The 27,328-nt window shown below is 47.0% G+C and overlaps 1 protein-coding gene across 1 annotated transcript in view; it reads right to left on the bottom strand.

The window, feature by feature from the left end:
• The window catches only part of LOC139366062 (disintegrin and metalloproteinase domain-containing protein 19-like), a 113,682-nt gene that overhangs the window by 37,353 nt on the left and 49,001 nt on the right, over positions 1 to 27,328 (bottom strand). Inside the window, exons 4-5 of the mRNA XM_071103150.1 lie at positions 1,125 to 1,203; positions 846 to 922 (exon numbers count right to left, since the gene is read on the bottom strand). Coding sequence (XP_070959251.1) covers positions 846 to 922; positions 1,125 to 1,203 — 156 coding nt within the window. The remainder of the gene's footprint in view (positions 1 to 845; positions 923 to 1,124; positions 1,204 to 27,328) is intronic.

Genomic DNA, 27,328 nt, shown 5'->3' with positions numbered 1-27,328 from the left:
ATTCTAAATCAGGTGAACAGAAGGACTTGAGTACCTGTATGTTGTTATGATCACACCACGTCACGTTAACCATGAAGCATACGCCCCCGCCCCTCTTCTTACCAGAAAAATGTTTGTTTCTGTCTGCGCGATGCGTGGAGAAACCAGCTGGCTGCACCGACTCCGATAGCATCTCTCCAGTGAGCCATGTTTCCGTGAAGCAAAGAACGTTACAGTCTCTGATGTCCCTCTGGAATGCTACCCTTGCTCGGATTTCATCAACCTTGTTGTCAAGAGGCTGGACATTGGCGAGAAGAATGCTAGGGAGTGGTGCACGATGTGCCCGTCTCCGGAGTCTGACCAGAAGACCGCTTCGTTTCCCCCTTTTACGAAGTTGTTTTATGGGTCGCCGGCTGGGATCCATTCCGTTGTCCTGGGTGAAAGGCAGAACACAGGATCCGCTTCGCGAAAGTCATATTCTTGGTCGTACTGATGTTGAGTTGACGCTGCTCTTATGTTCAGTAGTTCTTCTCGACTGTATGCAATGAAACCTAAGATGACCTGGGGTACCAATGTAAGAAATAACACGTAAAAAAAACAAAAAACTGCACAGTTTCCTAGGAACGCGAAGCGAGGCGGCCATCTCTCTCGGCGCCGGAAGTACTACATGCATGCATGGTCAATAAATACGTAATCTTTTGACAGTGCCTGCTCTCCTATTATGTTTGATTGAAAATGACCGTGTGACAAATATATGTCTGAATGGCCATTAAAATCAACTGAATTCATCTGTTGGAGTGCTGTCCTATTCCATGCAGTTAGTGATCACCACTTCCATCAGCAGGGTTACTGGTGGAAACGCTTACCTGAGACCTGAGCAGGTGCTGAGTGCTACACTGGACCCCTCCACACCCCGGATGTCACCATGGTAGAAACAGTGGCCCTACAAAATGAGAGGAGAGTTAAACAAACTCACATCATGCACTTTCTTTTTGCAATGATGGCACCTAAGATTTGAGAGCTTGGTTAGCCTGTCTCGGACTCAGCCAACTCTTTAGCTATTGGACATCCAAAAACCAGAAATAGGCTGGTTTCATGAATAGCCCCCTATTGTTAGATGCTTTGGAACATCCCATTGAACTCACAGTGCTGGGTGGATAGGAGATCTGGCGGGAACCGCTGGGACTGTACCATATCTCCTGATATCCGGGGGCCAATAACTGCCTGGAACATACAGAAAGAAAGAGAGAGAACATGATCTCACTGAAAACAGTGCTGGTGAAAATAATACACTGTCAGCATAAAACAAAGGGCAGCAGGGTGCTGCAGTCAGAGAGAACAGAGAGAGGGAAAGGAAAAGAGAACAGAGAGAGGGAAAGGGAAAGAGAACAGAGAGAGGGAAAGGGAAAGAGAACATTAGAGGAGTGTGATAGAGAGAGTGAGACCGGAATAGAGAGACCAAGAGTGAGTGATGAAAAGAGAGTGAGACAGGAATAGAGAGACCGAGAGTGAGTGATGAAAAGAGAGTGAGACAGGAATAGAGAGACCGAGAGTGAGTGATGAAAAGAGAGTGAGACAGGAATAGAGAGACCGAGAGTGAGTGATGAAAAGAGAGTGAGACAGGAATAGAGAGACCGAGAGTGAGTGATGAAAAGAGAGTGAGTGATGAAAAGAGAGTGAGTGATGAAAAGAGAGTGAGTGATGAAAAGAGAGTGAGTGATGAAAAGAGAGTGAGTGATGAAAAGAGAGTGAGACAGGAATAGAGAGACCGAGAGTGAGTGATGAAAAGAGAGTGAGACAGGAATAGAGAGACCGAGAGTGAGTGATGAAAAGAGAGTGAGACAGGAATAGAGAGACCGAGAGTGAGTGATGAAAAGAGAGTGAGACAGGAATAGAGAGACCGAGAGTGAGTGATGAAAAGAGAGTGAGTGATGAAAAGAGAGTGAGTGATGAAAAGAGAGTGAGTGATGAAAAGAGAGTGAGTGATGAAAAGAGAGTGAGTGATGAAAAGAGAGTGAGACAGGAATAGAGAGACCGAGAGTGAGTGATGAAAAGAGAGTGAGACAGGAATAGAGAGACCGAGAGTGAGTGATGAAAAGAGAGTGAGACAGGAATAGAGAGACCGAGAGTGAGTGATGAAAAGAGAGTGAGACAGGAATAGAGAGACCGAGAGTGAGTGATGAAAAGAGAGTGAGACAGGAATAGAGAGACCGAGAGTGAGTGATGAAAAGAGAGTGAGACAGGAATAGAGAGACCGAGAGTGAGTGATGAAAAGAGAGTGAGACAGGAATAGAGAGACCGAGAGTGAGTGATGAAAAGAGAGTGAGACAGGAATAGAGAGACCGAGAGTGAGTGATGAAAAGAGAGTGAGAGAAGTATTGTATTCATCTCCAGTGGCACACAGCTCATGAAACATTCATGGTGACATTCTGAGCTACAAAGGGAAAGAGAGTGCCTCAATGCATTACAGAGAGAGACAGAGAGATACAGAGAGAGACAGAGATACAGATACAGATACAGAGATAGACAGAGAGATACAGATACAGAGATAGACTGGAGGGGGAAATCCATCATTTCCAGGCCCAGCGACATGTACTAGTCTGTGGAGACCTAAATTCCAGAAACGGACAAGAACCTGACACCCTCAGCACACAGGGGGACAAACACCTGCCTGGAGGTGACAGCATTCCCTCCCACATATGCCCCCCTAGGCACAACTATGACAACATAACCAACAAAAACGGGTCACAACTCCTGCAGCTCTGTCGCACGCTGGGTATGTACATAGTCAATGGTAGGCTTCGAGGGGACTCCTATACACCTATAGCTCATCTCTTGGCAGTAGTACTGTAGACTACTTTATCACTGACCTCAACCCAGAGTCTCTCAGAGCGTTCACAGTCAGCCCACTGACACCCCTATCAGACCACAGCAAAATCACAGTCTACTTAAACAGAGCAATACTCAATCATGAGGCATCAAAGCCAAAGGAACTGAGTAACATTAAGAAATGCTATAGATGGAAGGAATGCAGTTTGGAAACCTACCAAAAAACAATTAGGCAACAACAAATTCAATCCCTTTTAGACAATTTCCTGGGTAAAACGTTCCACGTTAATAGTGAAGGTGTAAACTTGGCAGTAGAAAATCTTAACAGTATATTTGACCTCTCAGCTTACCTATCAAATCTAAAAATCTCAAATAGAAAACCGAAGAAAATTAACAATAATGACAAATGGTTTGATGAAGAATGCAAAAATCTAAGAAAGAAATTGAGAAACCTGTCCAACCAAAAACATAGAGACCCGGAAAACCTGAGTCTACGCCTTCACTATGGTGAATCACTAAAACAATACAGAAATACACTACGGAAAAAGAAGGAACAGCATGTCAGAAATCAGGTCAATGCAATTGAAGAATCCATAGACTCTAACCACTTCTGGGAAAATTGGAAAACACTAAACAAACAACAACACAAATAATTATCTATCCAAAATGGAGATGTATGGGTAAACCACTTCTCCAATCTTTTTGGCTCTATAACAAAGAATAAAGCGCAAAAACATATACATGATCAAATACAGATCTTAGAATCAACTATTAAAGACTACCAGAACCCACTGGATTCTCCAATTACATTGAATGAACTACAGGACAAAATAAAAACCCTCCAACCCAAAAAGGCCTGTGGTGTTGATGGTATCCTCAATGAAATGATCAAATATACAGACAACAAATTCCAATTGGCTATACTAAAACTCTTTAACATCATCCTTAGCTCTGGCATCTTCCCCAATATTTGGAAACAAGGACTGATCACCCCCAATCCACAAAAGTGGAGGCAAATTTGACCCCAATAACTACCGTGGAATATGTGCCAACAGTAACCTTGGGAAAATCCTCTGCATTATCATTAACAGCAGACTCGTACATTTCCTCAATGAAAACAATGTACTGAGCAAATGTCAAATTGGCTTTTTACCAAATTACCGTACAACAGACCATGTATTCACCCTGCACACCCTAATTGACAACCAAACAATCCAAAACAAAGGCAAAGTCTTCATATGCTTTGTTGATTTAAAAAAAGCCTTTGACTCAATTTGGCATGAGGGTCTGCTATACAAACTGATGGAAAGTGGTGTTGGGGGTAAAACATATGACATTATAAAATCCATGTACACAAACAACAAGTGTGCGGTTAAAATTGGCAAAAAAACACACATTTCTTCACACAGGGTCGTGGGGTTAGACAGGGATGCAGCTTAAGCCCCACCCTCTTCAACATATATATCAACGAATTGGCACGGGCACTAGAAAAGTCTGCAGCACCCGGCCTCACCCTGCTAGAATCCGAAGTCAAATGTCTGATGTTTGCTGATGATCTGGTGCTTCTGTCACAAACCAAGGAGGGCCTACAGCAGCACCTAGATCTTATGAACAGATTCTGTCAGACCTGGGCCCTGACAGTAAATCTCAGTAAGACCAAAATAATGGTGTTCCAAAAAAGGTCCAGTCACCAGGACCACAAATACAAATTCCATCTAGACACTGTTGCCCTAGAGCACACAAAGAACTATACCTTGGCCTAAACATCAGCGCCACAGGTAACTTCCACAAAGCTATGAACGATCTGAGAGACAACACAAGAGGGCATTCTATGCCATCAAAAGGAACATAAATTTCAACATACCACTTAGGATTTGGCTAAAAATACTTGAATCAGTCATAGAGCCCATTGCCCTTTATGGTTGTGAGGTCTGGGGTCCGCTCACCAACCAAGACTTCACAAAATGGGACAAACACCAAATTGAGACTCTGCACGCAGAATTCTGCAAAAATATCCTCCGTGTACAACGTAGAACACCAAATAATGCATGCAGAGCAGAATTAGGCCGATACCCACTAATTATCAAAATCCAGAAAAGAGCCGTTAAATTCTATAACCACCTAAAAGGAAGCGATTCCCAAACCTTCCATAACAAAGCCATCACCTACAGAGAGATGAACCTGGAGAAGAGTCCCCTAAGCAAGCTGGTCCTGGGGCTCTGTTCACAAACACAAACACACCCTACAGAGCCCCAGGACAACAGCACAATTAGACCCAACCAAAGCATGAGAAAACAAAAAGATAATTACTTAACACATTGGAAAGAATTAACAAAAAAACAGAGCAAACTAGAATGCTATTTGGCCCTACACAGAGAGTACACAGCGACAGAATACCTGACCACTGTGACTGACCCAAAATTAAGGAAAGCTTTGACTATGTACAGACTCAGTGAGCATAGCCTTGCTATTGAGAAAGGCCGCCGTAGGCAGACATGACTCTCAAGAGAAGACAGGCTATGTGCTCACTGCCCAAAAAATTAGGTGGAAACTGAGCTGCACTTACTAACCTCCTGCCCAATGTATGACCATATTAGAGAGACATATTTCCCTCAGATTACACAGATCCACAAAGATTTCGAAAACAAATCCAATTTTGATAAACTCCCATATCTGCTGGGTGAAATTCCACAGTGTGCCATCACAGCAGCAAGATTTGTGACCTGTTGCCACGAGAAAAGGTCAACCAGTGAAGAACAAACACCATTGTAAATACAACCCATATTTATGCTTATTTATTTTATCTTGTGTCCTTTAACCATTTGTACATTGTTAAAACACTGTATATATATAATATGACATTTGTAATGTCTTTATTGTTTTGAAACTTCTCTATGTGTAATGTTTACTGTTAACTTTTATTGTTTATTTCACTTTATATATTATCTACCTCACTTGCTTTGGCAATGTTAACACATGTTTCCCATGCCAATAAAGCCCTTGAATTGAATTGAATTGAATTGATAGACAGAGATACAGATACAGAGATAGACAGAGATACAGATACAGAGATAGACAGAGATACAGATACAGAGATAGACAGAGAGATACAGATACAGAGATAGACAGAGAGATACAGATACAGACAGAGAGATACAGATACAGAGATAGACATAGATACAGATACAGAGAGAGAAAGAGACAAAGAGAGAGAGACAGAGAGATACAAAGAGAGATACAGAGATACAGAGAGATACCGACAGATACAGCGATACAATTAGAATATCTATGTACACTACCATTCAAAAGTTTGGGGTCACTTAGAAATGTCCTTGTTTTTGAAAGAAAAGCATATTTTTTCGACCATTAAAATAACATCAAATTGATCAGAAATACAGTGTAGACATTGTTATAGTTGTAAAGGATTATTGTAGCTGGAAACGGATGATTGTTTATGGAATATCTACATAGGCGTACAGAGGCCTATTTTCAGCAACCATCACTCCTGTGTTCCAATGGCATGTTGTGTTAGCTAATCCAAGTTTATCATTTTAAAAGACTAATTGATCATTAGAAAACCCTTTTGCAATTATGTTAGCACAGCTGAAAACTGTTGTGCTGATTAAGAAGCAATAAAACCCTCCTTCTTTAGACTAGACTAGAGTATCTGGAGCATCAGCATTTGTGGGTTAAATTACAGGCTCAAAATGGCCAGAAACGAAAACATTTCTTCTGAAACTCGTCAGTCTATTCTTGTCTCAGAAATGAAGGCTATTCCATGCGAGAAATTGCCAAGAAACTGAAGATCTCGTACAACGCTGTGTATTACTCACTTCACGCTAACTGTCTCTAACCAGAATAGAAAGGGGAGTGGGAGGCCCCGGTGCACAAATGAGCAAGAGGGTGGATTCATGCTGACTTGGGAGTGTCACCCTGGGTAAACTCAGAGAGTTATGAGTAAATTACAGCCTTGTCAAACACACACAGATGCTCTATAAACATATCAACAAAGACACAGATGCTCTATAAACATACCAACAAACACACAGATGCTCTATAAACATACCAACAAACACACAGATGCTCTATAGACATACCAACAAACACACAGATGCTCTATAGACATATCAACAAACACACAGATGCTCTATAAACATACCAACAAACACACAGATGCTCTATAAACATACCAACAAACACACATATGCTCTATAGACATACCAACAAACACACAGATGCTCTATAAACATACCAACAAGCGCACAGATGCTCTATAGACATACCAACAAACATTCAGGGGGTCTTCAACAGATGTTTGTAATGTTTCTCTGATTGGGTCCAAGTCTGTCTCAATCCACTCTTCCTGTTTTCATTCAAATACTCAGTCAACCTACCAGCTGTTATATGTCTCTATCTCTCTAAGAAATGCAGCTGGACCACGCTGAACACACACACAGACACAATTGGGAGACATCATTCTTCATCAGAATACTGATATCTGGTTTGGATTGGACACTGGGTTTGGCTGAGGACTCACACAAATACAATTTAGTCCTTTAGCAGACGCTCATATCCAGAGCGACTTTGAGTATATACATTTTCATATGACTAAACTCAAGATCGTCTATCATCTCCATTCATTAAACTCTCTATCCATCCAACCATCTCTTTATCCATTCATCTTTTCTATCCCTCTATCTTGGTCAGATGGTAGTTTCCCTGAGGCCTAGTTTCAGTTTCAAACACAGCGCCATCGGCAACGATCATCATTCTAATCACATCTACATAATCACATCTACATAATCACATAATTCTAATCACATCTACATAATCACATCTACATAATCACATCTATCAACATCAAAATGTGCCGAAAACCACAGAAATTAAAAGGTCAACTAAATCCCATTCACCATTCAACTTCTTAGAAGGGAAGTGCACTAAAATACAAAAAAAGGAGGAAGGAGGAAGGAGGAAGAGGATGAGTGGGCATTGGTTGTCTCCCTCCACCAGAAGCCTGGGGCACAGTAGCTCATTGAAACAATGGCTGCCTATTAGTCCAATCACCCTAAAGGGAGGGGGGAGACAAGGCCTGTTCCATCACCAACAGACTACCATTCTGAAGGCTATATTAAGACACAACCCCCCCCCCCCCACACCCACCCCTCTAGCCCTGGCCACACAAAGCCCCGAACAACACAGGTGATACATTAATAATGATTAGGTGACACTGTTTCCGGATGACATCACCCTGCACTGGGCAACGGTAGACTGTGATGTTTGAGATGTATTAAGAGTCTGCAACCTTTCTCACTCTTTCCTCCTTATTTCTCCTTTCATCTTTCCCCTCTCCTCCTCCTCTCACCTCTGCTTTGAGAGCTGTTTTTTTCTCTCCCTCTCTCTTTCTCGTTTGCCTCTCTGTCTTTCTCCTCTATCTCAGATTTTCTCTCCCTCCCTCTCTCTCCCTCTCTCCCTCCCTCTTTCTTTCTCATTTGCCTCTCTGTCTTTCTCCTCTATCTCAAATTCTCTCTCCTCTCCCTCTCTCTTTCTCTGTGTGATCCTAATCCCAGTAAACTGTCATTGTGCAGAGTAGTACTGAGGTGACAGCCCTGGTGGGAGATTAGAGCCTGACACAGTGATGGTCCTAGGGGAGATTACAGCCTGACACAGTGATGGTCCTAGGGGAGATTATAGCCTGACACAGTGATGGTCCGAGGGGAGATTACAGCATGACACAGTGATGGTCCTAGGGGAGGTTAGAGCCTGACACAGTGATGGTCCTAGGGGAGGTTAGAGCCTGACACAGTGATGGTCCTAGGGGAGGTTAGAGCCTGACATAGTGATGATCCTAGGGGAGGTTAGAGCCTGACACAGTGATGGTCCTAGGGGAGATTACAGCCTGACACAGTGATGGTCCTAGGGGAGATTACAGCCTGACAGTGATGGTCCTAGGGGAGGTTAGAGCCTGACACAGTCATGGTCCTAGGGGAGATTACTGCCTGAAAGTGATGGTCCTAGGGGAGGTTAGAGCCTGACACAGTGATGGTCCTAGGGGAGATTACAGACTGACAGTGATAGTCCTAGGGGAGGTTAGAGCCTGACACAGTGATGGTCCTAGGGGAGATTAGAGCCTGACACAGTGATGGTCCTAGGGGAGGTTAGATCCTGACACAGTGATGGTCCTAGGGGAGATTACAGCCTGACACAGTGATGGTCCTAGGGGAGGTTACTGCCTGACAGTGATGGTCCTAGGGGAGGTTAGAGCCTGACATAGTGATGGTACTAGGGGAGGTTAGAGCCTGACACAGTGATGGTCCTAGGGGAGATTACAGCCTGACACAGTGATGGTCCTAGGGGAGATTACAGCCTGACAGTGATGGTCCTAGGGGAGGTTAGAGCCTGACACAGTGATGGTCCTAGGGGAGGTTACTGCCTGACAGTGATGGTCCTAGGGGAGGTTAGAGCCTGATACAGTGATGGTCCTAGGGGAGGTTAGAGCCTGACACAGTGATGGTCCTAGGGGAGATTACAGCCTGACAGTGATGGTCCTAGGGGAGGTTAGAGCCTGACACAGTGATGGTTCTAGGGGAGGTTAGAGCCTGACACAGTGATGGTCCTAGGGGAGGTTAGAGCCTGACACAGTGATGGTCCGAGGGGAGATTACAGCATGACACAGTGATGGTCCTAGGGGAGGTTAGAGCCTGACACAGTGATGGTCCTAGGGGAGGTTAGAGCCTGACACAGTGATGGTCCTAGGGGAGGTTAGAGCCTGACATAGTGATGATCCTAGGGGAGGTTAGAGCCTGACACAGTGATGGTCCTAGGGGAGATTACAGCCTGACACAGTGATGGTCCTAGGGGAGATTACAGCCTGACAGTGATGGTCCTAGGGGAGGTTAGAGCCTGACACAGTCATGGTCCTAGGGGAGATTACTGCCTGAAAGTGATGGTCCTAGGGGAGGTTAGAGCCTGACACAGTGATGGTCCTAGGGGAGATTACAGACTGACAGTGATAGTCCTAGGGGAGGTTAGAGCCTGACACAGTGATGGTCCTAGGGGAGATTAGAGCCTGACACAGTGATGGTCCTAGGGGAGGTTAGATCCTGACACAGTGATGGTCCTAGGGGAGATTACAGCCTGACACAGTGATGGTCCTAGGGGAGGTTACTGCCTGACAGTGATGGTCCTAGGGGAGGTTAGAGCCTGACATAGTGATGGTACTAGGGGAGGTTAGAGCCTGACACAGTGATGGTCCTAGGGGAGATTACAGCCTGACACAGTGATGGTCCTAGGGGAGATTACAGCCTGACAGTGATGGTCCTAGGGGAGGTTAGAGCCTGACACAGTGATGGTCCTAGGGGAGGTTACTGCCTGACAGTGATGGTCCTAGGGGAGGTTAGAGCCTGATACAGTGATGGTCCTAGGGGAGGTTAGAGCCTGACACAGTGATGGTCCTAGGGGAGATTACAGCCTGACAGTGATGGTCCTAGGGGAGGTTAGAGCCTGACACAGTGATGGTTCTAGGGGAGGTTAGAGCCTGACACAGTGATGGTCCTAGGGGAGGTTAGAGCCTGACACAGTGATGGTCCTAGGGGAGGTTAGAGCCTGACACAGTGATGGTCCTAGGGGAGATTACAGCCTGACACAGTGATGGTCCTAGGGGAGGTTAGAGCCTGACACAGTGATGGTCCTAGGGGAGATTACAGCCTGACACAGTGATTGTCCTAGGGGAGGTTAGAGCCTGACACAGTGATGGTCCTAGGGGAGGTTAGAGCCTGACACAGTGATGGTCCTAGGGGAGGTTAAAGCCTGGCATAGTGATGGGTCTGAATCCTGACACTACATTAACACCCCCCCACCCCCACCTCTGCCGACCCCTCAGGCGCTCCCCACAGTTTGAGAACAACTAGGTGTATGGTGGTGGTGGTGGTTAGAGTGTATGGTGGTGGTTAGCGTGTATGGTGGTGGTGGTTAGAGTGTATGGTGATGTTGGAGGTTAGAGTGAATGGTGGTGGTGGTGGTTAGAGTGAATTGAGGTGGTGGTTAAAGTGTATGGTGGTGGTGGGGGTTAGAGTGTATGGTGGTGGTTGTGGTTAGATTGTATGGTGGTGGTGGTTAGATTGTATGGTGGTGGTGGTGGTTAGAGTGAATGGTGGTGGTCGTTAGAGTGTATGGTGGTGGTGGTGGTTAGACTGAATGGACGTGGTGGGGGTTAGAGTGTATGGAGGTGGTGGTTAGAGTGTATGGTGGTGGTGGGGGTTAGAGTGAATGGTGGTGGTGGTTAGATTGTATGGTGGTGATGGTTAGATTGTATGGTGGTGGTGCTGGTTAGAGTGAATGGAGGTGGTGGTTAGAGTGTATGGTGGTGGTGGGGGTTAGAGTGTATGATGGTGGTTAGCGTGTATGGTGGTGGTGGTTAGCGTGTATGGTGATGGTGGTTAGAGTGTATGGTGGTGGTGGGGGTTAGAGTGTATGGTGGTGGTTGGGGTTAGAGTGTATGGTGGTGGTTGTGGTTAGATTGTATGGTGGTGGTGGATAGATTGTATGGTGGTGGTGGTGGTTAGAGTGAATGGTGGTGGTGGTTAGAGTGTATGGTGGTGGTGGTGGTTAGACTGAATGGACGTGGTGGTGGTTAGAGTGTATGGTGGTGGTGGTTAGAGTGTATGGTGATGGTGGTTAGAGTGTATGGTGATGGTGGTTAGAGTGTATGGTGGTGGTGGTGGTGGTGGTTAGTGTGTGTGGTGGTGGTGGTTAGAGTGTATGGTGGTGGTGGTGGTTAGCGTGTATGGTGGTGGTGGTTAGAGTGTATGGTGATGGTGGTTAGAGTGTATGGTGGTGGTGGTGGTGGTGGTTAGTGTGTGTGGTGGTGGTGGTTAGAGTGTATGGTGGTGGTGGTGGTTAGCGTGTATGGTGGTGGTGGTTAGCGTGTAGGGTGATGGTGGTTAGAGTGTATGTTGATGGTGGTTAGAGTGTATGGTGATGGTGGTTAGAGTGTATGGTGGTGGTGGTGGTGGTGGTTAGTGTGTGTGGTGGTGGTGGTTAGAGTGTATGGTGGGGTGATGGTGGGGGTTAGAGTGTATGGCGATGGTGGTTAGAGTGTATGGTGGTGGTGGTTAGCGTGTATGGTGATGGTGGTTAGAGTGTATGGTGGTGGTTGTGGTTAGATTGTATGGTGGTGGTGGTTAGATTGTATGGTGGTGGTGGTGGTGGTTAGAGTGAATGGTGGTGGTGGTGGTGGTGGTGGTTAGAGTGTATGGTGGTGGTGGTGGTGGTGGTTAGCGTGAATGGTGGTGGTGGTTAGAGTGTATGGTGGTGGTGGTGGTTAGAGTGAATGGTGGTGGTGGTGGTGGTGGTTAGAGTGTATGGTGGTGGTGGTGGTTAGAGTGTGTGGTGGTGGTGGTTAGAGTGTATGGTGGTGGTTAGAGTGTATGGTGGTGGTTGTGGTTAGATTGTATGGTGGTGGTGGTTAGATTGTATGGTGGTGGTGGTGGTGGTTAGAGTGAATGGTGGTGGTGGTGGTGGTGGTGGTTAGAGTGTATGGTGGTGGTGGTTAGCGTGAATGGTGGTGGTGGTTAGAGTGTATGGTGGTGGTGGTGGTTAGAGTGAATGGTGGTGGTGGTGGTGGTGGTTAGAGTGTATGGTGGTGGTGGTGGTTAGAGTGAATGGTGGTGGTGGTGGTGGTGGTGGTGGTTAGAGTGTATGGTGGTGGTGGTGGTGGAGGTTAGCGTGAATGGTGGTGGTGGTTAGAGTGAATGGTGGTGGTAGTTAGAGTGTATGGTGATGGTGGTTAGAGTGAATGGTGGTGGTGGTTAGAGTGTATGGTGGTGGTTAGAGTGTATGGTGGTGGTGGTTGGAGTGTATGGTGGTGGTTGGAGTGTATGGTGGTGGTGGTTAGAGTGTATGGTGGTGGTGGTGGTTGGAGTGTATGGTGGTGGTGGTTAGAGTGTATGGTGGTGGTGGTTGGAGTGTATGGTGGTGGTTAGAGTGTATGGTGGTGGTGGTTAGAGTGTATGGTGGTGGTGGTTGGAGTGTATGGTGGTGGTTAGAGTGTATGGTGGTGGTGGTTAGAGTGTATGGTGGTGGTGGTTAGAGTGTATGGTGGGGTGATGGTGGGGGTTAGAGTGTATGGTGGTGGTTAGAGTGTATGATGGTGGTTAGCGTGTATGGCGATGGTGGTAAGAGTGTATGGTGGTGGTGGTTAGCATGTATGGTGATGGTGGTTAGAGTGTATGATGGTGGTTAGCGTGTATGGCGATGGTGGTTAGAGTGTATGGTGGTGGTGGTTAGCGTGTATGGTGATGGTGGTTAGAGTGTATGGTGGTGGTTAGAGTGTATGGTGATGGTGGTTAGAGTGTATGGTGGTGGTGGTGGTTAGAGTGTGTGGTGGTGGTGGTTAGAGTGTATGGTGGTGGTGGTTAGAGTGTATGGTGGTGGTGGTTAGAGTGTATGGTGGTGGTGGTTAGAGTGTATGGTGATGGTGGTTAGAGTGAATGGTGGTGGTGGTTAGAGTGTATGGTGGTGGTGGTTAGATTGTATGGTGATGGTGATTAGAGTGTATGGTGGTGGTTAGAGTGTATGGTGGTGGTGGTGGTGGTGGTGGTTAGAGTGTATGGTGGTGGTGGTTAGAGTGAATGGTGGTGGTGGTTAGATTGTATGGTGGTGGTTGTGGTTAGATTGTATGGTGGTGGTGGTGGTGGTGGTAAGAGTGAATGGTGGTGGTGGTTAGAGTGTATGGTGGTGGTGGTGGTTAGAGTGAATCGTGGTGGTGGTGGTTAGAGTGTATGGTGGTGGTGGTGGTTAGAGTGTATGGTGGTGGTGGTGGTTATAGTGTATGGTGGTGGTGATGGTTAGATTGTATGGTGATGGTGGATAGAGTGTATGGTGGTAGTGGTTAGAGTGTATGGTGTTGGTGGTGGTTAGAGTGTGTGGTGGTGGTGGTTAGAGTGTATGGTGGTGGTGGTTAGAGTGTATGGTGGTGGTGGTTAGTGTGTATGGTGGTGGTGGTGGTTAGAGTGTATGGTGATGGTGGTTATAGTGCATGGTGGTGGTGGTGGTTAGAGTGTATGGTGGTGGCGGTTAGAGTGTATGGTGGAGGTGGTTAGTGTGTATGGTGGTGGTGGTGGTTAGAGTGTATGGTGGTGGTGGTTAGACTGAATGGTGGTGGTGGTGGTGGTTAGTGTGTATGGTGGTGGTGGTTAGAGTGTATGGTGGTGGTGGTTAGAGTGTATGGTGGTGGTGGTGGTTAGAGTGAATGGTGGTGGTGGTGGTGGTTAGAGTGTATGGTGATGGTGGTTAGAGTGTATGGTGGTGGTGGTTAGAGTGTATGGTGATGGTGGTTAGAGTGTATTGTGGTGGTTAGAGTGTATGGTGGTGGTGGTTAGAATGAATGGTGGTGGTGGTTAGTGTGTATGGTTGTGGTGGTGGTTAGAGTGTATGGTGGTGGTGGTTAGAGTGAATGGTGATGGTGGTTAGTGTGTGTGGTGGTGGTGGTTAGAGTGTATGGTGGTGGTGGTTAGTGTGTATGGTGGTGGTGGTGGTTAGAGTGAATGGTGGTGGTGATTAGAGTGTATGGTGGTGGTGGTGGTTAGACTGAATAGTGGTGATGGGGGTTAGAGTGTATGGTCGTGGTGGCGGTTAGAGTGAATGGTGGTGGTGGTGGTTAGCGTGTATGTTGGTGGTGGTGGTTAGAGTGAATGGTGGTGGTGGTTAGAGTGAATGGTGGTGATGGTTAGAGTGAATGGTGGTGGTGATTAGAGTGTATGGTGGTGGTGGTTAGAGTGTATGGTGATGGTGATTAGAGTGTATGGTGGTGGTTAGAGTGTATGGTGGTGGTGGTGGTGGTGGTGGTTAGAGTGTATGGTGGTGGTGGTTAGAGTGAATGGTGGTGGTGGTTAGATTGTATGGTGGTGGTGGTTAGATTGTATGGTGGTGGTGGTGGTTAGAGTGAATGGTGGTGGTGGTTAGAGTGTATGGTGGTGGTGGTTAGAGTGTATGGTGGTGGTGGTTAGAGTGTATGGTGGTGGTGGTGGTGGTGGTGGGAGTTAGATTGTGTGGTGGTGGTTGTGGTTAGATTTTATGGTGGTGTTGGGAGTTAGAGTGTAGGGTGGTGGTTGTGGTTAGATTGTATGGTGGTGGTTGTGGTGGTTAGAGTGAATGGTGGTGGTGGTTAGAGTGTATGGTGGTGGTGGTGGTTAGAGTGAATGGTGGTGGTGGTGGTTAGAGTGTATGGTGGTGGTGGTGGTTAGAGTGTATGGTGGTGGTGGTGGTTATAGTGTATGGTGGTGGTGATGGTTAGATTGTATGGTGATGGTGGATAGAGTGTATGGTGGTGGTGGTTAGAGTGTATGGTGGTGGTGGTTAGAGTGTATGGTGATGGCTGTTAGAGTGTGTGGTGGTGGTGGTTAGAGTGTATGGTGATGGTGGTTAGAGTGTATGGTGGTGGTTAGAGTGTATGGTGGTTAGAATGAATGGTGGTGGTGGTTAGTGTGTATGGTTGTGGTGGTGGTTAGAGTGTATGGTGGTGGTGGTTAGAGTGAATGGTGATGGTGGTTAGTGTGTGTGGTGGTGGTGGTTAGAGTGTATGGTGGTGGTGGTGGTTAGAGTGAATGGTGGTGGTGGTGGTGGTTAGAGTGTATGGTGATGGTGGTTAGAGTGTATGGTGGTGGTGGTTAGAGTGTATGGTGATGGTGGTTAGAGTGTATTGTGGTGGTTAGAGTGTATGGTGGTGGTGGTTAGAATGAATGGTGGTGGTGGTTAGTGTGTATGGTTGTGGTGGTGGTTAGAGTGTATGGTGGTGGTGGTTAGAGTGAATGGTGATGGTGGTTAGTGTGTGTGGTGGTGGTGGTTAGAGTGTATGGTGGTGGTGGTTAGTGTGTATGGTGGTGGTGGTGGTTAGAGTGAATGGTGGTGGTGATTAGAGTGTATGGTGGTGGTGGTGGTTAGACTGAATAGTGGTGATGGGGGTTAGAGTGTATGGTCGTGGTGGCGGTTAGAGTGAATGGTGGTGGTGGTGGTTAGCGTGTATGTTGGTGGTGGTGGTTAGAGTGAATGGTGGTGGTGGTTAGAGTGAATGGTGGTGATGGTTAGAGTGAATGGTGGTGGTGATTAGAGTGTATGGTGGTGGTGGTTAGAGTGTATGGTGATGGTGATTAGAGTGTATGGTGGTGGTTAGAGTGTATGGTGGTGGTGGTGGTGGTGGTGGTTAGAGTGTATGGTGGTGGTGGTTAGAGTGAATGGTGGTGGTGGTTAGATTGTATGGTGGTGGTGGTTAGATTGTATGGTGGTGGTGGTGGTTAGAGTGAATGGTGGTGGTGGTTAGAGTGTATGGTGGTGGTGGTTAGAGTGTATGGTGGTGGTGGTGGTGGTGGTGGTTAGAGTGTATGGTGGTGGTGGGAGTTAGATTGTGTGGTGGTGGTTGTGGTTAGATTGTATGGTGGTGTTGGGAGTTAGAGTGTAGGGTGGTGGTTGTGGTTAGATTGTATGGTGGTGGTGGTGGTGGTTAGAGTGTATGGTGGTGGTGGTGGTTAGAGTGAATGGTGGTGGTGGTGGTTAGAGTGTATGGTGGTGGTGGTGGTTAGAGTGTATGGTGGTGGTGGTGGTTATAGTGTATGGTGGTGGTGATGGGTAGATTGTATGGTGATGGTGGATAGAGTGTATGGTGGTGGTGGTTAGAGTGTATGGTGGTGGTGGTTAGAGTGTATGGTGATGGCTGTTAGAGTGTATGGTGGTGGTGGTTAGAGTGTATGGTGATGGTGGTTAGAGTGTATGGTGGTGGTTAGAGTGTATGGTGGTGGTGGTTAGACTGAATGGTGGTGGTGGTTAGTGTGTATGGTGGTGGTGGTGGTTAGAGTGTATTGTGGTGGTGGTTAGTGTGTATGGTGGTGGTGGTGGTGGTTAGAGTGTATGGTGGTGGTGGTGGTTAGACTGAATGGTGGTGGTGGTGGTGGTTAGTGTGTATGGTGGTGGTTAGAGTGTATGGTGGTGGTGGTTAGAGTGTATGGTGATGGCTGTTAGAGTGTATAGTGGTGGTGGTTAGAGTGTATGGTGATGGTGGTTAGAGTGTATGGTGGTGGTTAGAGTGTATGGTGGTGGTGGTTAGACTGAATGGTGGTGGTGGTTAGTGTGTCTGGTGGTGGTGGTTAGAGTGTATGGTGGTGGTGGTTAGTGTGTATTATGGTGGTGGTGGTGGTTAGAGTGAATGGTGGTGGTGGTTAGAGTGTATGGTGATGGTGGTTCGAGTGTATGGTGATGGTGGTTAGAGTGAATGGTGGTGGTGGTTAGTGTGTATGGTTGTGGTGGTGGTTAGAGTGTATGGTGGTGGTTAGAGTGTATGGTGGTGGTGATTAGAGTGTACAGTGCCTTGCGAAAGTATTCGGCCCCCTTGAACTTTGCGACCTTTTGCCACATTTCAGGCTTCAAACATAAAGATATAAAACTGTATTTGTTTGTGAAGAATCAACAACAAGTGGGACACAATCATGAAGTGGAACGACATTTATTGGATATTTCAAACTTTTTTAACAAATCAAAACTGAAAAATTGGGCGTGCAAAATTATTCAGCTTCCTTAAGTTAATTATTTGTAGCGCCACCTTTTGCTGCGATTACAGCTGTAAGTCGCTTGGGGTATGTCTCTATCAGTTTTGCACATCGAGAGACTGAAATTTTTTCCCATTCCTCCTTGCAAAACAGCTCGAGCTCAGTGAGGTTGGATGGAGAGCATTTGTGAACAGCAGTTTTCAGTTCTTTCCACAGATTCTCGATTGGATTCAGGTCTGGACTTTGACTTGGCCATTCTAACACCTGGATATGTTTATTTTTGAACCATTCCATTGTAGATTTTGCTTTATGTTTTGGATCATTGTCTTGTTGGAAGACAAATCTCTGTCCCAGTCTCAGGTCTTTTGAAGACTCCATCAGGTTTTCATCCAGAATGGTCCTGTATTTGGCTCCATCCATCTTCCCATCAATTTTAACCATCTTCCCTGTCCCTGCTGAAGAAAAGCAGGCCCAAGCCATGATGCTGCCACCACCATGTTTGACAGTGGGGATGGTGTGTTCAGGGTGATGAGCTGTGTTGCTTTTACGCCAAACATAACGTTTTGCATTGTTGCCAAAAAGTTCAATTTTGGTTTCATCTGACCAGAGCACCTTCTTCCACATGTTTGGTGTGTCTCCCAGGTGGCTTGTGGCAAACTTTAAACGACACTTTTTATGGATATCTTTAAGAAATGGCTTTCTTCTTGCCACTCTTCCATAAAGGCCAGATTTGTGCAATATACGACTGATTGTTGTCCTATGGGCATGGTCTCCCACCTCAGCTGTAGATCTCTGCAGTTCATCCAGAGTGATCATGGGCCTCTTGGCTGCATCTCTGATCAGTCTTCTCCTTGTATGAGCTGAAAGTTTTAGAGGGACGGCCAGGTCTTGGTAGATTTGCAGTGGTCTGATACTCCTTCCATTTCAATATTATCGCTTGCACAGTGCTCCTTGGGATGTTTAAAGCTTGGGAAATCTTTTTGTATCCAAATCTGGGTTAAACTTCTTCACAACAGTATCTCGGACCTGCCTGGTGTGTTCCTTGTTCTTCATGATGCTCTCTGCGCTTTTAACGGACCTCTGAGACTATCACAGTGCAGGTGCATTTATACGGAGACTTGATACACACAGGTGGATTGTATTTATCATCATTAGTCATTTAGGTCAACATTGGATCATTCAGAGATCCTCACTGAACTTCTGGAGAGAGTTTGCTGCACTGAAAGTAAAGGGGCTGAATAATTTTGCACGCCCAATTTTTCAGTTTTTGATTTGTTAAAAAAGTTTAAAATATCCAATAAATGTCGTTCCACTTCATGATTGTGTCCCACTTGTTGTTGATTCTTCCCAAAAAAATACAGTTTTATATCTTTATGTTTGAAGCCTGAAATGTGGCAAAAGGTTGCAAAGTTCAAGGGGGCCGAATACTTTCGCAAGGCACTGTATGGTGGTGGTTAGAGTGTATGGTGGTTTTGGTGGTGGTTAGTGTGTATGGTGGTGGTGGTTAGAGTGAATGGTGGTGGTGGTTAGATTGTATGGTGGTGGTGGTGGTTAGAGTGAATGGTGGTGGTGGTTAGAGTGTATGGTGGTGGTGGTGGTTAGATTGTATGGTGGTGGTGGTGGTTAGAGTGAATGGTGGTGGTGGTTAGAGTGTATGGTGGTGGTGGTTAGAGTGTGTGGTGGTGGTGGTGGTGGTGGTTAGAGTGTATGGTGGTGGTGGTGGTGGTGGTTAGAGTGTGTGGTGGTTGTGGTTAGATTGTATGGTGGTGGTGGTGGTTAGAGTGAATGGTGGTGGTGGTTAGAGTGTATGGTGGTGGTGGTGGTTATAGTGTATGGTGGTGGTGATGGTTAGAGTGTGTGGTGGTGGTGGTTAGAGTGTATGGTGGTGGTGGTTAGAGTGTATAGTGGTGGTGGTTAGTGTGTATGGTGGTGGTGGTGGTTAGAGTGTATGGTGATGGTGGTTAGAGTGTATGGTGGTGGCGGTTATAGTGTATGGTGGTGGTGGTTAGTGTGTATGGTGGTGGTGGTGGTTAGAGTGTATGGTGGTGGTGGTTAGACTGAATGGTGGTGGTGGTGGTGGTTAGTGTGTATGGTGGTGGTTGTTAGAGTGTATGGTGGTGGTGGTTAGAGTGTATGGTGGTGGTGGTTAGAGTGTATGGTGGTGGTGGTTAGAGTGTATGGTGGTGGTGGTTAGAGTGTATGGTGGTGGTGGTTAGAGTGTATGGTGGTGGTTGGAGTGTATGGTGGTGGTGGTGGTGGTGGTTAGAGTGTATGGTGGTGGTGGTGGTGGTTAGAGTGTGTGGTGGTTGTGGTTAGATTGTATGGTGGTGGTGGTGGTTAGAGTGAATGGTGGTGGTGTTTAGAGTGTATGGTGGTGGTGGTGGTTATAGTGTATGGAGGTGGTGATGGTTAGAGTGTGTGGTGGTGGTGGTTAGAGTGTATGGTGGTGGTGGTTAGAGTGTATGGTGGTGGTGGTTAGTGTGTATGGTGGTGGTGGTGGTTAGAGTGTATGGTGATGGTGGTTAGAGTGTATGGTGGTGGCGGTTATAGTGTATGGTGGTGGTGGTTAGTGTGTATGGTGGTGGTGGTGGTTAGAGTGTATGGTGGTGGTGGTTAGACTGAATGGTGGTGGTGGTGGTGGTTAGTGTGTATGGTGGTGGTTGTTAGAGTGTATGGTGGTGGTGGTTAGAGTGTATGGTGGTGGTGGTTAGAGTGTATGGTGGTGGTGGTTAGAGTGTATGGTGGTGGTGGTTAGAGTGTATGGTGGTTGTGGTTAGAGTGTATGGTGGTGGTTAGAGTGTACGGTGGTAGTGGTTAGACTGAATGGTGGTGATGGTTAGTGTGTATGGTTGTGGTGGTGGTTAGAGTGTATGGTGATGGTGGTTAGAGTGAATGGTGATGGTGGTTAGTGTGTATGGTTGTGGTGGTTAGAGTGTATGGTTGTGGTGGTGGTTAGAGTGTATGGTTGTGGTGGTTAGTATGAATGGTGGTGATGGTGGTTAGAGTGTATGGTGGTGGTGGTTAGAGTGTATGGTGGTGGTGGTTAGAGTGTATGGTGGTGGTGGTTAGAGTGTATGGTTGTGGTGGTTAGAGTGTATGGTTGTGTTGGTGGTTGTTAGAGTGTGTGGTGGTGGTGGTGGTTAGAGTGTATGGTGGTGGTGGTTAGAGTGTATGGTGGTGGTGGTTAGAGTGTATGGTTGTGGTGGTGGTTAGAGTGAATGGTGGTGGTGGTTAGAGTGTATGGTGGTGGTGGTTAGAGTGTATGGTTGTGGTGGTGGTTAGAGTGAATGGTGATGGTGGTTAGAGTGTATGGTGGTGGTGTTGGTTAGAGTGAATGGTGATGGTGGTTAGAGTGTATGGTTGTGGTGGTGGTTAGAGTGTATGGTGGTGGTGGTTAGAGTGTATGCTGGTGGTGGTTAGAGTGAATGGTGATGGTGGTTAGAGTGTATGGTTGTGGTGGTGGTTAGAGTGAATGGTGATGGTGGTTAGAGTGTATGGTTGTGGTGGTGGTTAGAGTGTATGGTGGTGGTGGTTAGAGTGTATGGTGGTGGTGGTTAGAGTGTATGGTTGTGGTGGTGGATTGAGTGAATGGTGATGGTGGTTAGAGTGTATGGTGGTGATGGAGGTTAGAGTGTATGGTGGTGGTGGTTAGAGTGTATGGTGGTGGTGGTTAGAGTGTATGGTTGTGGTGGTGGTTAGAGTGAATGGTGGTGGTGGTTAGAGTGTATGGTGGTGGTGGTTAGAGTGTATGGTGGTGGTGGTGGTTAGAGTGAATGGTGATGGTGGTTAGAGTGTATGGTTGTGGTGGTGGTTAGAGTGTATGGTGGTGGTGGTTAGAGTGTATGCTGGTGGTGGTTAGAGTGAATGGTGATGGTGGTTAGAGTGTATGGTTGTGGTGGTGGTTAGAGTGAATGGTGATGGTGGTTAGAGTGTATGGTTGTGGTGGTGGTTAGAGTGTATGGTGGTGGTGGTTAGAGTGTATGGTGGTGGTGGTTAGAGTGTATGGTTGTGGTGGTGGATTGAGTGAATGGTGATGGTGGTTAGAGTGTATGGTGGTGATGGAGGTTAGAGTGTATGGTGGTGGTGGTTAGAGTGTATGGTGGTGGTGGTTAGAGTGTATGGTTGTGGTGGTGGTTAGAGTGAATGGTGGTGGTGGTTAGAGTGTATGGTGGTGGTGGTTAGAGTGTATGGTGATGGTGGTTAGAGTGAATGGTGGTGGTGGTTAGTGTGTATGGTTGTGGTGGTGGTTAGAGTGTATGGTGGTGGTTAGAGTGTATGGTGGTGGTGATTAGAGTGTATGGTGGTGGTTAGAGTGTATGGTGGTGGTGGTGGTGGTTAGTGTGAATGGTGGTGGTGGTTAGAGTGAATGGTGGTGGTGGTGGTTAGGTTGTATGGTGGTGGTTGTGGTTAGATTGTATGGTGGTGGTGGGAGTTAGAGTGTATGGTGGTGGTTGTGGTTAGATTGTATGGTGGTGGTGGTGGTGGTTAGAGTGAATGGTGGTGGTGGTTAGAGTGTATGGTGGTGGTGGTTATAGTGTATGGTGGTGGTGATGGTTAGATTGTATGGTGATGGTGGTTAGAGTGTATGGTGGTAGTGGTTAGAGTGTATGGTGGTGGTGGTGGTTAGAGTGTATGGTGGTGGTGGTGGTGGTTAGAGTGTTTGGTGGTGGTGGTTAGAGTGTATGGTGATGGTGGTTAGAGTGTATGGTGATGGTGGTTAGAGTGTATGGTGGTGGTTGTGGTTAGATTGTATGGTGGTGGTGGTGGTGGTTAGAGTGAATGGTGGTGGTGGTTAGAGTGTATGGTGGTGGTGGTGGTTAGAGTGAATGGTGGTGGTGGTGGTTAGAGTGTATGGTGGTGGTGGTGTTTAGAGTGTATGGTGGTGGTGGTGTTGGTGGTTAGAGTGTGTGGTGGTGGTAGTTAGAGTGTATGGTGATGGTGGTTAGAGTGTATGGTGATGGTGGTTGTTATTTTGCACGCCCAATTTTTCAGTTTTTGATTTGTTAAAAAAGTTTAAAATATCCAATAAATGTCGTTCCACTTCATGATTGTGTCCCACTTGTTGTTGATTCTTCACAAAAAAATACAGTTTTATATCTTTATGTTTGAAGCCTGAAATGTGGCAAAAGGTTGCAAAGTTCAAGGGGGCCGAATACTTTCGCAAGGCACTGTATGGTGGTGGTTAGAGTGTATGGTGGTTTTGGTGGTGGTTAGTGTGTATGGTGGTGGTGGTTAGAGTGAATGGTGGTGGTGGTTAGATTGTATGGTGGTGGTGGTGGTTAGAGTGAATGGTGGTGGTGGTTAGAGTGTATGGTGGTGGTGGTGGTTAGATTGTATGGTGGTGGTGGTGGTTAGAGTGAATGGTGGTGGTGGTTAGAGTGTATGGTGGTGGTGGTTAGAGTGTGTGGTGGTGGTGGTGGTTAGAGTGTATGGTGGTGGTGGTGGTGGTGGTTAGAGTGTGTGGTGGTTGTGGTTAGATTGTATGTTGGTGGTGGTGGTTAGAGTGAATGGTGGTGGTGGTTAGAGTGTATGGTGGTGGTGGTGGTTATAGTGTATGGTGGTGGTGATGGTTAGAGTGTGTGGTGGTGGTGGTTAGAGTGTATGGTGGTGGTGGTTAGAGTGTATGGTGGTGGTGGTTAGTGTGTATGGTGGTGGTGGTGGTTAGAGTGTATGGTGATGGTGGTTAGAGTGTATGGTGGTGGCGGTTATAGTGTATGGTGGTGGTGGTTAGTGTGTATGGTGGTGGTGGTGGTTAGAGTGTATGGTGGTGGTGGTTAGACTGAATGGTGGTGGTGGTGGTGGTTAGTGTGTATGGTGGTGGTTGTTAGAGTGTATGGTGGTGGTGGTTAGAGTGTATGGTGGTGGTGGTTAGAGTGTATGGTGGTGGTGGTTAGAGTGTATGGTGGTGGTGGTTAGAGTGTATGGTGGTGGTGGTTAGAGTGTATGGTGGTGGTTAGAGTGTATGGTGGTGGTGGTGGTGGTGGTGGTTAGAGTGTATGGTGGTGGTGGTGGTTAGAGTGTGTGGTGGTTGTGGTTAGATTGTATGGTGGTGGTGGTGGTTAGAGTGAATGGTGGTGGTGGTTAGAGTGTATGGTGGTGGTGGTGGTTATAGTGTATGGTGGTGGTGATGGTTAGAGTGTGTGGTGGTGGTGGTTAGAGTGTATGGTGGTGGTGGTTAGAGTGTATGGTGGTGGTGGTTAGTGTGTATGGTGGTGGTGGTGGTTAGAGTGTATGGTGATGGTGGTTAGAGTGTATGGTGGTGGCGGTTATAGTGTATGGTGGTGGTGGTTAGTGTGTATGGTGTTGGTGGTGGTTAGAGTGTATGGTGGTGGTGGTTAGACTGAATGGTGGTGGTGGTGGTGGTTAGTGTGTATGGTGGTGGTTGTTAGAGTGTATGGTGGTGGTTAGAGTGTATGGTGGTGGTGGTTAGAGTGTATGGTGGTGGTGGTTAGAGTGTATGGTGGTGGTGGTTAGAGTGTATGGTGGTGGTGGTTAGAGTGTATGGTGGTGGTTAGAGTGTATGGTGGTGGTGGTTAGTCTGAATGGTGGTGATGGTTAGTGTGTATGGTTGTGGTGGTGGTTAGAGTGTATGGTGATGGTGGTTAGAGTGAATGGTGATGGTGGTTAGTGTGTATGGTTGTGGTGGTTAGAGTGTATGGTTGTGGTGGTGGTTATAGTGTATGGTTGTGGTGGTGGTTAGTATGAATGGTGGTGGTGGTTAGAGTGTATGGTGGTGATGGTGGTTAGAGTGTATGGTGGTGGTGGTTAGAGTGTATGGTGGTGGTGGTTAGAGTGTATGGTTGTGGTGGTTAGAGTGTATGGTTGTGTTGGTGGTTGTTAGAGTGTGTGGTGGTGGTGGTGGTTAGAGTGTATGGTGGTGGTGGTTAGAGTGTATGGTGGTGGTGGTTAGAGTGTATGGTTGTGGTGGTGGTTAGAGTGAATGGTGGTGGTGGTTAGAGTGTATGGTGGTGGTGGTTAGAGTGTATGGTTGTGGTGGTGGTTAGAGTGAATGGTGATGGTGGTTAGAGTGTATGGTGGTGGTGGTGGTTAGAGTGAATGGTGATGGTGGTTAGAGTGTATGGTTGTGGTGGTGGTTAGAGTGTATGGTGGTGGTGGTTAGAGTGTATGCTGGTGGTGGTTAGAGTGTATGGTTGTGGTGGTGGTTAGAGTGAATGGTGATGGTGGTTAGAGTGTATGGTTGTGGTGGTGGTTAGAGTGTATGGTGGTGGTGGTTAGAGTGTATGGTTGTGGTGGTGGTTAGAGTGTATGGTGGTGGTGGTTAGAGTGAATGGTGATGGTGGTTAGAGTGTATGGTTGTGGTGGTGGTTAGAGTGAATGGTGATGGTGGTTAGAGTGTATGGTTGTGGTGGTGGTTAGAGTGTATGGTGGTGGTGGTTAGAGTGTATGGTGGTGGTGGTTAGAGTGTATGGTTGTGGTGGTGGATTGAGTGAATGGTGATGGTGGTTAGAGTGTATGGTGGTGATGGAGGTTAGAGTGTATGGTGGTGGTGGTTAGAGTGTATGGTGGTGGTGGTTAGAGTGTATATTGGTGGTGGTGGTTAGAGTGAATGGTGGTGGTGGTGGTTAGAGTGTATGGTGGTGGTGGTTAGAGTGTGTGGTGGTGGTGGTGGTTAGAGTGTATGGTGGTGGTGGGAGTTAGATTGTATGGTGGTGGTTGTGGTTAGATTGTATGGTGGTGGTGGGAGTTAGAGTGTATGGTGGTGGTTGTGGTTAGATTGTATGGTGGTGGTGGTGGTGGTTAGAGTGAATGGTGGTGGTGGTTAGAGTGTATGGTGGTGGTGGTTATAGTGTATGGTGGTGGTGATGGTTAGATTGTATGGTGATGGTGGTTAGAGTGTATGGTGGTAGTGGTTAGAGTGTATGGTGGTGGTGGTGGTTAGAGTGTATGGTGGTGGTGGTGGTGGTTAGAGTGTTTGGTGGTGGTGGTTAGAGTGTATGGTGATGGTGGTTAGAGTGTATGGTGATGGTGGTTAGAGTGTATGGTGGTGGTTGTGGTTAGATTGTATGGTGGTGGTGGTGGTGGTTAGAGTGAATGGTGGTGGTGGTTAGAGTGTATGGTGGTGGTGGTGGTTAGAGTGAATGGTGGTGGTGGTGGTTAGAGTGTATGGTGGTGGTGGTGTTTAGAGTGTATGGTGGTGGTGGTGTTGGTGGTTAGAGTGTGTGGTGGTGGTAGTTAGAGTGTATGGTGATGGTGGTTAGAGTGTATGGTGATGGTGGTTAGAGTGTATGGTGGTGGTTGTGGTTAGATTGTATGGTGGTGGTGGTGGTTAGAGTGTATGGTGGTGGTGGTTAGAGTGTATGGTGATGGTGGTTAGAGTGTATGGCGGTGGTGGTTAGAGTGTATGGTGATGGTGGTTAGAGTGTATGGTGGTGGTGGTTAGAGTGTATGGTGGTGGTGGTTAGACTGAATGGTGGTGGTGGTTAGTGTGTATGGTGGTGGTGGTGGATAGAGTGTATGGTGATGGTGGTTATAGTGTATGGTGGTGGTGGTGGTTAGACTGAATAGTGGTGGTGGTGGTTAGCGTGTATATTGGTGGTGGTGGTTAGAGTGAATGGTGGTGGTGGTTAGACTGAATGGTGGTGATGGTTAGAGTGAATGGTGGTGGTGATTAGAGTGTATGGTGGTGGTGGTTAGAGTGTATGGTGATGGTGATTAGAGTGTATGGTGGTGGTGGTTAGACTGAATGGTGGTGATGGTTAGAGTGAATGGTGGTGGTGGTTAGAGTGTATGGCGATGGTGACTAGAGTGTATGGTGGTGGTTAGAGTGTATGGTGGTGGTGGTGGTGTTGGTGGTTAGAGTGTATGTTGGTGGTGGTGGTTAGAGTGAATGGTGGTGGTGGTTAGAGTGTATGGTGGTGGTGGTTAGAGTGTATGGTGGTGGTGGTTAGAGTGTATGGTGGTGGTTAGAGTGTATGGTGGTGGTGATTAGAGTGTATGGTGGTGGTTAGAGTGTATGGTGGTGGTGGTGGTGGTTAGTGTGTATGGTGGTGGTGGTTAGAGTGAATGGTGGTGGTGGTTAGATTGTATGGTGGTGGTGGTTAGATTGTATGGTGGTGGTGGTGGTTAGAGTGAATGGTGGTGGTGGTTAGAGTGTATGGTGGTGGTGGTTAGATTGTATGGTGGTGGTGGTTAGAGTGTATGGTGGTGGTGGTGGTTAGAGTGTATGGTGGTGGTGGGAGTTAGATTGTGTGGTGGTGGTTGTGGTTAGATTGTATGGTGGTGGTGGGAGTTAGAGTCTATGGTGGTGGTTGTGGTTAGATTGTATGGTGGTGGTGGTGGTGGTGGTTAGAGTGAATGGTGGTGGTGGTTAGAGTGTATGGTGGTGGTGGAGGTTAGAGTGTATGGTGGTGGTGGTTAGAGTGTATGGTGGTGGTGGTTAGAGTGTATGGTTGTGGTGGTGGTTAGAGTGAATGGTGGTGGTGGTTAGAGTGTATGGTGGTGGTGGTTAGAGTGTATGGTGATGGTGGTTAGAGTGAATGGTGGTGGTGGTTAGTGTGTATGGTTGTGGTGGTGGTTAGAGTGTATGGTGGTGGTTAGAGTGTATGGTGGTGGTGATTAGAGTGTATGGTGGTGGTTAGAGTGTATGGTGGTGGTGGTGGTGGTTAGTGTGAATGGTGGTGGTGGTTAGAGTGAATGGTGGTGGTGGTGGTTAGGTTGTATGGTGGTGGTGGTGGTTAGATTGTATGGTGGTGGTGGTTAGATTGTATGGTGGTGGTGGTGGTTAGAGTGAATGGTGGTGGTGGTTAGAGTGTATGGTGGTGGTGGTTAGAGTGTGTGGTGGTGGTGGTGGTTAGAGTGTATGGTGGTGGTGGGAGTTAGATTGTATGGTGGTGGTTGTGGTTAGATTGTATGGTGGTGGTGGGAGTTAGAGTGTATGGTGGTGGTTGTGGTGGTTAGAGTGAATGGTGGTGGTGGTTAGAGTGTATGGTGGTGGTGGTTATAGTGTATGGTGGTGGTGATGG

The sequence above is a fragment of the Oncorhynchus clarkii genome, chromosome 14, assembly GCF_045791955.1.
Source record: "Oncorhynchus clarkii lewisi isolate Uvic-CL-2024 chromosome 14, UVic_Ocla_1.0, whole genome shotgun sequence".
In the NCBI taxonomy this organism is placed as follows: Eukaryota; Metazoa; Chordata; class Actinopteri; order Salmoniformes; family Salmonidae; genus Oncorhynchus; species Oncorhynchus clarkii.
This window is presented reverse-complemented; position numbering and strand designations above follow the sequence as displayed.